We start from the raw sequence: 11,074 nt of genomic DNA, 5'->3' as shown, positions 1-11,074 counted from the left end.
TTGTTTTTTTTTTAAATGTAGAACTGGTGTAAAAAAAAAAATCCTTTAAAAATCTGCCATCACAATAAATCCAAACAAGGCGAAAGCTGCAAAATCCCTTGTTGAGCATGAAATGGAAAAAGTTGAGAAACTTGTAGAAAATATGTTCCTTTTTAGGAAAACCTGACAAAAAGGCAAATAAACATTGTTCATATTTGGTATTGAAAAATATTCTCTGACGGTTTCATACATTTAGAAGGTTTTCTGGTTTAGGGTATCCAAAAAGAACAAAGTCTGGTTCGTATAATTTGTAGAGCTTTTGTCTCCATTCAAGAGGGATTTTGGAGAACCAGTCCTCCTCCCAACTACTAGCAGTCCTGTTTCGATAACTAGGAGGAAACTGGAAGAGGGAGTCTATGTTTAACTGCCTTAAAAGTTGAGGTGCATCCTCATCGAGTGTCTCCAACTTGCCTATGAAGTCATAATTAATCTGGCAAGGATGACAAAGGCGGTAAATTTGGCGCCAGTGTTCGTTGAAAGGTTGCTGCTCTTCAGTCCGGGCATCTAAAAGGTACTGAATAAACTGAGAGAAAGATGGTTTGGTTCCTAAGGAAAAGGCCTCACCTGCAGAAGTAGGAACGCTGGATCGGTTGGAGAAGCGGGTTAAGATGGGTATAGCAAAACTCCGGTAGAAGTCCTCATTTTCTAGCTCAAACTTACTGCGGAAGGCAGAGATAAGGCGAACAAAAGGATCTCGCACAAAGATAAATTTGGTGTATTTTTTCAATTTAATCTTCATCATGTGCCTAGAGAACTTTCCATACCTTCGCCAGAACTTGTTGAAAGTTAGATGACTACTGCTATTGTGGACATCCTCCCGGGGAATCAGTAAAGGGTCTTGGTAAGGAACACCCTTTTTGTCCAAGAGACTCTCGCTCAAGACAATCATTACCCGTTTCCAGTTGGTACAGGCTACTTTCGGCACATAACAATAAATAACTCCATGTCTATCATCCACTATCAGGTGATCCAATTCCTTGTTGGGAATGTCGTCAAACTCTCGGCTTTTAGTTGGGAAATTGAAGCTTGAGTTATCACAGAACCTGTGCAAAATGAAATTCCTCTCCTGCTGCACCAGCTCCTGATCTTGTGCACCCTCCTCGAGTTTGGATTTAAAAGACCAGTCATAACCCCTAACATTTTCCTCCAAGCTATGTGGGCCTTTTAAGGGCTCGTTTCCAGCCTTTGTGCTTTGAAAATCATTGTTTGTGGTTGCAAAGTTAAGAAAGCTATCTAAAAACCTGTCAATGTCCGAAGCATGTTCATTTTCTGTGGTTGGAGAGGCTGTCGTGCGTCCCCAGCCTGAGTGTGGAGGGAGGGATTTGGAGAAGGAAGTGTGGAGGTTAAAATTGGCTGTACCAACATTATCCCAGTAAACGATAATAAAAAGGATCATAAAGACAGAACCCAACACCACCACAAAACAGAACAGCCGTGACTTGGTCATTCTTGTGCAAACTGTCTACCTTCTCGTCACAGTGCCTTCATAAAGTGGTATCCCATCCTGAGGCTGATGGAATCAAGCTGAAAAACATGAATATAAAAGTTCTCTATTAGCAGTCCTAATGCAACAAATCAGACATTGTTGGGGGAAGAAAAATGGAAAAATAAGGTTTTTGCAAACATGTTCTATTTATGTTCAAGGTTATTATTACATAATAAACACACATCATATTGTCTCCAAATAGCACCCCAATGCACCTATACAGTAGACCTAAACACACCTGCACTACAAGGCACAACACAGCATAGATGTGCATTGTGGTGCAATGCATTGCCAAGTATATTACATGTGCTTTTTATTTTTTTTTATGTTGGGGGGGGTCCAGAGACCATTCAACATTAACAAGCTGCCTTAATGGAACAAGCCTCAATGCACAAGATATTTTTAAGGAAATAAAAAAAAGAAGTGCACGTCTATCCAAAACGTCTTTCTTAGTTTTAGATCGGTGGTTAGGGTGGGGAAGGATTAGAAACCCTGTCAGGTTACTACCAAATCTATCGAAGGCTGCTGCTGACCATGTTTTACCAGACAGGAAGCCAGGGGAACTCTCCGAGAGCAAGAGAGAAATTAAAATGCCTTATGGAGTAGGGGGAAGGCCAGAACCCATGCCAGATATTTATTTCTGTCTGCCTGTGTGTCACAGATCTTTCCCCACTTCCTGTCTGGTAAAACAGTTGTCAGCAGGACAGGAAGTGAAGGAAAGAATTTCTAACTGAGCCCCAGATGTTGCGTTTTGAATGCTATGGAAAAAGAGCCCAAAATGGCACGAGTTCTTCTAAACCTGTCTTACTTTATCCAAATCAAAAGACAACTTTAGCTTGAAATACACTCCGATTTCATTACTATGGCAAGAGGGCTGACAAGCTGCTCTGGGTCAGTAATTCAGAAAGCACAAAATCCAAAGCTTCAGCATTGAAGGTAACCAACCGGAAACAGAGTAAAACATGTCAGAGCTTGAGCTTCAGTTTCACAGGCTGTCTATTTACCTGTGAGGAACAGAGTGTATTGATTCATGTGGTAGTGCAGCTTTACTGCTTTGCTCCATGGAGAAACAATCCATACATACAATGCATTAGGGGGCTACCAAAAATTCTGAAAGTAAATACATATGGTCACCGGTGGACTTATGCAATCTGTTCATTTTTACAAAGACCGATTCTTCTTGTTCTTTTTTGTTTATTGTATTGAAAAATGGATTAAAAAACTTTCCAATGATCGAACTTAAAAATAACACTGGTACAATCTATTCATGAGTGGCCACCACCAATCATATCCACATGAACCTCAGATGGTCTCTGGAACTGGGAGAGGCGAATTCCATGCACAGAGCCTAAATGAGAACAGCTGAGCAGGCTGATACACTCCAGCTATTCTGTGGATCTGGACAGAGCTGCTGTTTACACAGACTAAACTGGCTCCGCTTAACAAGGCACCAAGTCCAGGGAATTGCTGAGGTGTCCACGTGTCACAGATAAAAACTCATACACAAGCTCTCTTTTTCTAACAGATAAAGACCATGGAATTTACATTCTCACGTGCAAAAGAGCTATAGCACTAACATCTCCCCAAAGTGAGGTTCATTCCCATCTTAGATTGTTGTCACCAGAACATAGGTCCCCAATGGAAGATTTTCCCCTCACCTCCTGCCCTCATGACAACTTTAAAATAGAGGATTATGCAAGAATCTAAATAATCAGTTCTAACGGAAATCCTAACCATTAGATAACCCAAGCCTGCTTTTTCGGACCTCTCCAAAAGAGGACAGTCCCCCTGTTGTTATCCAAAACCATTTTGCTTTAATTAATTTGAGTCACTGACTCAGAACATATGTAAATAAGAAACGTCATGCTTGGTCAGGAGCACGAGTAACTCTGATAGCAGGCAAAAAGCATTTTCAGAAGGAAAAAAAAAAAAAAGGCGGAGGATCGGACTGGGGAGCGGGGGGAATCCCTGCAGGGAGCCATGAGTGACAGTCACGGCTCTCTGCAGGGAGATGATCGTAAAGTGAGCGAGCAACGGTATGTGTTCGCTCACTTCCTGATCTTTTCAGCCGACGTGTGACAGTTTCATTGTCGCAGATCGGCTAGAACTATGAGGCTGAGTGATTTTCACTAGCCTCATAGTTCTCCTTTAAAGTCACATTTTTTTTTCTCCCCCCCCACCCCCCCAATGCTGGTGTATGCACACCAGTTGCAGTGCATTCCGGCCCGATTATGGTCGGAACGCACTGTATCGCATTGTGGCCGGCTCACTTTTTAGTGGGGCAGGAGGGGGCGTGGCGGGGCAATTAAGTGAATGGCACCATAACCAAGCCCCCGGCCGCAATGCGATCACCTGGACGGGATCGCAAGGCACATTGTGCCTGCGGTCCGGTCCGATCCGGTGCTTGCAGCATTTTGGATTACTGCTCAGATCTGGAAGAAATACACAAAGATCGCCAAGATTCGAGGAAGAATACAAGTGTCTCCTGTATTTAGACAATATGTGCTCGTCCTGGAGTTCTACATTATTACAGATTCCCTGCCTGCACTTAGCTTGCCAATTACCAAGTGGCGACAGGGTCTCTTCAAAGCACCCCTCAGCTCCAGTCTGGTAGTGAGCCCGTATACAAAAGACAAGAAATGTTTTTAATGGGCATGCAGTTGAGGTTCATGTGATGTGACCAGAGCATTTCACGGCTCGATTTGCCTCCCCCTCACACCCAGTCCAAAAGGAAAACCGGTGTAGGAGCCAGCGTGCCACCTGGTAAGATTTTTATACTTTGAGGTGGCCCTCTAGATAACTTTTTATTAATAATTGAGACACCCAGTGCGGTACAAAAATGTGGCTTTAACGAGGGGGCTGAGTAGTTGCTGTTTTCTAATCATTTATAGGTAAGCTGTGTGAATGAGAACACAAAACATAGAAAGAGATTTTCTCATATGTGACTACAAAAGTGGAAATACACCTTAAGAGGTAAAGTCTACATTTTAGAAAAATAAATAAATGCACTAATTCATAAAAGAAAAAGAAAAAAAAACAATTTTACATTTTTATTTGCATAGGAGCCAGTCAACTATTGCAACTGTGATCATTAGATCATGGGTGCAAGTCTCTGGCTCCTGCAGACTCTCCCTGCTGTCCCTACTGAAGTACCAACATTCAATAACGGGAGGAAGAATGAATGGACTACAAGGGCAGTGACGTTACCGCACTTGTTTTACATTGAGGGCTTGTTCACACGATGTCCGGATTCTGTCCGGACCAGATCCGTGCGCTCCTGCACCCAAAATGCATCCCAATGTATCCCTATGTGTTTTATAGGCTACAGTTCTCACCAGCACAATCCGTTCCGGTCAGAAAAAATACTGTGTGTCACTTTTTCTCCGGTCCGGAAACAGACTAGAAATGCACAAACGCAAGAAAACGCACCGCAGCTAACATACTGACAGTCCCAATCCAAAAAAAAAAGTAACTGGAACACATCAAAAACACACTGCATGCATAGCACCGCGTCTGCAGATCTGCTTCAGATCTGGACCAGAAAATGGTATGTACAAGCCCTTAGATCTACAAATGTATCTGCTGCAGTGACCGTATCTGCTGCAGTGACTGATGGGACTAATAGTTTCTCCATTCACAGATCCTGTGAAAGGAGCCGTCAATGGATGACACTGCTGTATGGGCGGAGCCAAGCTTAGCCGCACCAGATTTAAAAAAATAAAAATAGCAGCAGCCTGTGGGGAGTAGAACGTAACAATTCAGATATTGGGGGGGGGTTGAGATGAGTACGATGTGACCTAATGTTTCATGTTACACCCTGAAAAGGAGGACAACATGAAACACGGTCAAAAAAGGTAAAGTTGGCCTTTAAAAACACTTTTGTGAATTTTTAAATTCTAAATGTGAAGAAATGATTTCCTGTCCTTGTTTTTCACAACAGGCTATGAAGCAAGTGCAGAGAGGAAGTACTGGAGGCTGATACAAAACCGTTTCCGCTTGGGAAACAATGCTTATCTCAGATATGCAAAAAAACAAGAAGTAAACAAACCAAAAAGAAAATCAAAATAAACAAAATCACACAGAATAATTTAGGTTTAAAACAGCCTAACATGCCACAAAATTAAAAACTGAAATCTAAATAAAACAAATCTGTTTTTGAAACAGGTGTAATCCAGCATGAAACATTTCCTGAACTTTGCCTCTGTGCAGGAGCTTCTTATAATAAAAGACCGGTCACTTCTACTCTCTCTTTGTGCAGGGTGACTGGTCTGGTCTCCGCCCCTTTTCTACAGTCTGTATTGGGTTGCCCTGAAGAGTCCCTCCCTCAGCTCAGGCTATGCAGAGCACAGTGAGGATGTCACTGCTACGTTTACAAAGTAGTGTCTGCTAAAGGCAATTAGTACACAAAAAGCAGATTTACATATTTTTAAAGGCATTGCTATACAGTATATTCAAGTTCATTTTTACTTAAAATTTTTTATTTATCTTATGTTTTACTTAATTTATATTATTTTTTAACTGTATCAGTTTTTATTTTTTGTAACCATTTTTTTGTATTGTTATTTTATAATTTTTTACTTTTTTCACTTAACTTTACTGCTGTCAGACAGGAGCTAACAAGCCCCTGTGTGATAGGATTTGGAGGTGACAGGTTCTCTTTAAGGCAACCGGTCACCTCCAATACAGGAGTGTTAGCACGGCACTGTGCTCGATCTCTGAGACAGGACGGCAGCGCAGAGCAGACTGCAGACCGGACGGTCTCCACTTTTCGCCCCTCTCTCCATCCTGATGTAATTTGCCGTGGTCCCGGGTCCCCCAAAAGAGAGGGGGACCCGGAAAACCATGGCAGGGAGGTGTCTGGCAAGGTTGACAGACCACGATGGGGGGGAATTTCGGGGACAGACCAGCAGGCTAATTACAAGGGATTTTGCCGGCTGTGCAGCCGCCATCACTTGTACAAAATGAAATCACCCGCTCTGCATTTAGCGCTGCTTGCCCGAAGCAGGGCTAAACGTAGGGGAAAAAACACCCGCCCTGCGCCCGGAACTGTATGCATCGGCGTCGGGAAAGCAAGTATTTTAGTAAAAACTAGACGTGGCAATTGTTTGTTGCGACAGGGCTGGACAAATCCCAGGAGCCAGGTAGACAATGCTCCTTAAAAAGGAGAATTATGAGGCGAGTGATTTTCACTCAGCCTCATAATCTGAGCCGACCTGCGACATTGAAACTGGTCGGCTCAGTAGATCGGGAAGTGAGCGAACACAGAATTGTCGGGATCCGTTCCGGCTCTGGTGTCTCAGTATACTGAGCTTTGGGTGACGGGAGGACGCTAGTTTGTGTCCTCCCGTTACCCTTAGGATAACCATGGGGAAAAGCCCTAACCCCATAGTTCTCCTTTAAAAATGACAGCTGGCACCTAGCTCTTGAGATTTGCTCTGTAGTTTACCTTGGGGGGTCTCCATATGGATCAAATAATGACAGTAATATTTGCAATCATCTTTAGATCAAAGCAGAGACACTGGCCAATCATTGCTGTGGGGAAAAGAAGGGATAAAGATGGAATCAATTAGTCAGGCTGGATAACAACAGAAACAGAGCCAGGAGAGTCTGCCAAGGGGGAAAAAAAAAAAAAGTGATCAAATTATGATCACATCGCAATCTTCATCCTTCCAAAACATATTTTAGTTATAAATATACGCTGGTAAGAAATTATAACCCTTTTAATAAAATCCAATAACAATATCCTGCTGGAGTTTCCAGCGCTACATCCCCATCATTCAATAAACCCAAAATCTCCTGAGGATGTACTCCTGCACAGTGCAAGTGAAGGCAAACCGGCCAGTAGCCAGGGTCTGCAGCAAGCATCTATATTCCATATGCTACTGGCCACAGCATTTGGAGGAAGCCTAGAAATTCAAGTGTGGAGCTTTCACTGGAGACTCCAAGTGATGGAAGAAACCAAAAACCCCAAGTCTCCTGAGGATGTACTCCTGCACAGTGCAAGTGAAGGACGCATGACATCATTGGCATCTAGGCAAACCGGCCAGTAGCCAGGGTCTGCCGCAAGCATCTACATTCTATATCCTACTGGCCATAGCATAAGGAGGCAGCCAATATGAGAAAATCAAGTTTGGAGCTTTCCATGGGGACTCCACGTGATGGAAGAAACCAAAAACATGCTGGTAGGTTAACAGTGGTATGAATAAACTCAACCCCATGTGTGTAGTAGTACAGGGCTGGACAAATCCCTGGAGCCAGGTAGCCAATGCTCCTTAAAAATTACAGCTGGAGCCCCACTGTTGAGGTTCTCTCTAGAAGTGTCAAGGCTATGGCATTTCCTGTCACTCTATAAGGATGTGAAAGCTGAACAATGAAGGAGCAAAAGAGGAAAAAGTATGGACGCCCTTTACCTTTGGTGCTGAGTGAAGAAGTCAAAGAATATTGTGGATAGCAAAGAAAACAAATTGGATCCTTCACCGAATGAATCCCCAACTTTTCTAGAAGATCGGGTGACTAGACCAGGGCTGGACAAATCTCAGGAGCCAGTTAGCCAATGCTTCTTAAAAATTACAGCTGGCACCTAACTTTTGAGGTTTTCTCTAGATGATGTCCATGGAGCTGACTCCTAAAGAAAATGCTGCCGACTCCTGGATGGTAGACTGGTCTCATTAATTCCATATTCATTTTTCCGCTCCTGGGTTACACTGAAGCAGTCTTATTTTGGACATGCACTACATGGCCAAAAAGTTAGTAGACACCTGACCATCAAACCAACCTATATGGTCAAAAGTAGGTGACCACCCTTCCATATTACGGAGTTTAGGTGTTTTCACTGAAGGTTATGGTTAATATTAGAGCATGGAGAGACATTTTAGACAAAGAGAAAGGTTTTATTAAAAAATGTCTTAAGTGTGTTGGAGAACCAAGGAAAGCAAAATGTTAGGGATGTCCCGATACCGATGCTAGCATCAGAATCGGGCCCGATACAGGGCATTTTGACAAGTACTTGTACTTGTCAAAATGCCCCGATACAAAGCGCCGAAGCTTGCGCTATGTTTTTTACTTTACCTTTCATGGTGGGGTCCTCTGGGCAGGCATGCCACCCGCAGCATGTACGGGCGGCGGGGCTGGAGAGGCTGTCACTTTTTTTTTTTTTTACTTACCACGTCGCGCCGAGCGTCGCGCCTATGCTGCTCAGGTGGGTGGTACTCCAGGCAGTCGCCGGCCACCTAAATTAGGACCCCACCTGGAGCACCGCCCACCGGAGCAGCAGTGATGCGACGCTCCTCTCCAGCTTAGTGCCGACGACGTCCTCACTCGTGAGAAACATCGTGAGGCACCGCGATCGAGGCAACAGTGAGTAAGACGGGGCCTGGGCTTAGTTTTTTGTGTGATCTACTGCTGCAGTGCATTCTATATGTACAGTACATATAGAATGCACTGCAGCAATAGATTTACAATGATCCCCTGCTAACATGAATGGGTTAAATGATCCGTAGTACAACTACATGTTATGTACTATGGATCATGATTTAACCTATTCATGTTAGCAGGGGATAATTGTAACTCTATTACTGCAGTGTACGGGACATGTGTACTGTATATGTACTATGATTTAACATATTCATGTTAGCAGGGCAGAATTGAGAACGCCTCCCACAAGCTGAGCACCGAGACGTGATGCAGCAATCCGAGACTACAAGAGGCACCTCGTGAGGCAACAGGGATCGGAGTGAAACTGTAAGTGAGGGAAGCTGGGATGGGGCTGGCTGTAAATCTATTGCTATAGTGTACTGGACGTGTGTAATGTATATGTAGTGCATATATACAGCACACACCTCCACTACACTCCAGCAATAGAGTTACAATTCTCCACTGCTAACATGAATAGGTTAAATCATGATCCATAGTACATAACATGTAGTTGTACTATGGATCGTTTAAAGTCACCTGTCCCTTTAAAAAAAAAAAAAGGATCGGTAATTGTATCGGCAAGTACACGCGGGGAAGTACTTGGCCTGAAAAAGTGCTATCGGGACATCCCTACAAAACATAATAATAAACATGATTATTATTATTATTATTGATGCACCAATACTAATATCAGTGCCGATACCGAGTATATGGGCGAGTACAGGAACTTCTGCTATCAGGAAGTCAGCTCCATGCTCCCTCGTCACCAGGGAACATGGAGCTGGCAATTAACAGTAATAGTGCCTGCCAAGGGGGAACAAAACAGTACACGCGTGATCCACAAGCTCATACTTAAAATTGTAAATATGGAAAAACACCCCCCATGCTGCTGTAACAGGACTGCGATCATGTACAGCTGAAATATCTGCCAGGTGGACTATCCCTTTAACAAGTCAAAGATTTCTGTAGTTGGCTAGTAAAATGCCCTCCAACACAACTGATGGGTAAACATTGCACAATGCTCTGCGCTCATCATGCACCCCTGCAGCAAGTTTGCCGGTATAATGGAGGGTGAAGATCTCCCTGCAAGGCTGGAAACCCAACATACAGCACTCAGCCCGCCTGTGATCTGCGATGTACACAGCAAGTCTGTGCAGATCTCCGCTATCCAGGGCCCTCCGGGGTGTACAGCGAGCGCCATAGAGCTGTCATCTGATAGCTAGACACAGACCGTACCTGCGTGGCAGGGAAGGATGCTCCCTATGGCGACACTCACTCCATGCTTCTTCCCTGCAACCGATCTTTGTCGACATGAAGCCGGAGGATGAAGACAACGGGGCAGCTCCGCTCTCAGCTTTCTGTAACCAGCCCGTTATACAGCTAAGCCGGGGAACCTCTAGCTCCGCCCACAGCTTAAGGGACCAGAGAGGTGGAGCCAGTCACGTGAGGGGTTTGAGCGAGGCGGCGCCGCCATCTTTGTTGTTTCCTTTGGGGGCTGGGGAGCTTAAAGAGCCATTGTTGTTCTTTCTGTAAAAAGTCATTCTGTGGGGTAAAGTAATCCTAAAAAGTAAAACTATATATATATCTATCTATCTATATACATATAGATAGATAGATATATATAGATATATATCTATATATATATACACACACACATATACATACATACATACATACATACATATAGTGCAGCTTAGCAGTCTTTAGATGTAGTGGCTGCATTAGTTGTTTTTTTTCAGGTTAAGTACTTTTTTCTGAGTTAAAGCTATACAGGACTAGGCGGAAATTCGAGTAGTGTGTGGCCCTGTCAACTCTTTGACTTTTGTCGAAGAAACAACTGATAATTGTCAATTGTACATTGCAGCCAATTAGTGTCTTTCTGTACTCTGACAGCAGCATGTTGCAGCTTTCAGTATACAAAAGCCTAAACTGCATGAAAGGGGAAAATGAGAAGAAAAATAAGCTTTTGAAGGGTCTTTATATAAACAAATTGCAGAGGCATTCGCCTTGCAGACCTCTGTGAACGTTTATTTGGTGGAAATGGAGGCAAAAGAACATTCTCAGTATATTTTCTTTTCGTTAAATGTAATACTGTATTAGGAAGTATGGCCACTAGATGGAGCTGAGGAGAATAGG

At 43.5% G+C, this 11,074-nt stretch overlaps 1 protein-coding gene across 1 annotated transcript; it reads right to left on the bottom strand.

Moving 5' to 3' along the window:
- Positions 1-54: 54 nt before the first annotated feature.
- On the bottom strand, positions 55-10,331 carry CHST12 (carbohydrate sulfotransferase 12). Its single transcript, XM_018555445.1, has 2 exons — positions 10,175-10,331; positions 55-1,563 (listed from the first exon to the last, which is right to left on the bottom strand). The coding sequence occupies exon 2, from the start codon at positions 1,484-1,486 to the stop codon at positions 224-226; it is 1,263 nt and encodes a 420-aa protein (XP_018410947.1). The 5' UTR covers positions 1,487-1,563; positions 10,175-10,331; the 3' UTR covers positions 55-223.
- Between the last annotated feature and the right edge of the window lie 743 nt (positions 10,332-11,074).

The sequence above is a fragment of the Nanorana parkeri genome, unplaced genomic scaffold, assembly GCF_000935625.1.
Source record: "Nanorana parkeri isolate BGI_ZX_2015 unplaced genomic scaffold, ASM93562v1 scaffold197, whole genome shotgun sequence".
Lineage (NCBI taxonomy): Eukaryota > Metazoa > Chordata > Amphibia > Anura > Dicroglossidae > Nanorana > Nanorana parkeri.
This window is presented reverse-complemented; position numbering and strand designations above follow the sequence as displayed.

Excerpts from the sequence above, each read along its gene's own strand:
- CHST12 (XM_018555445.1), bottom strand. The coding sequence starts at position 1,486 with ATGACCAAGTCACGGCTGTTCTGTTTTGTGGTGGTGTTGGGTTCTGTC.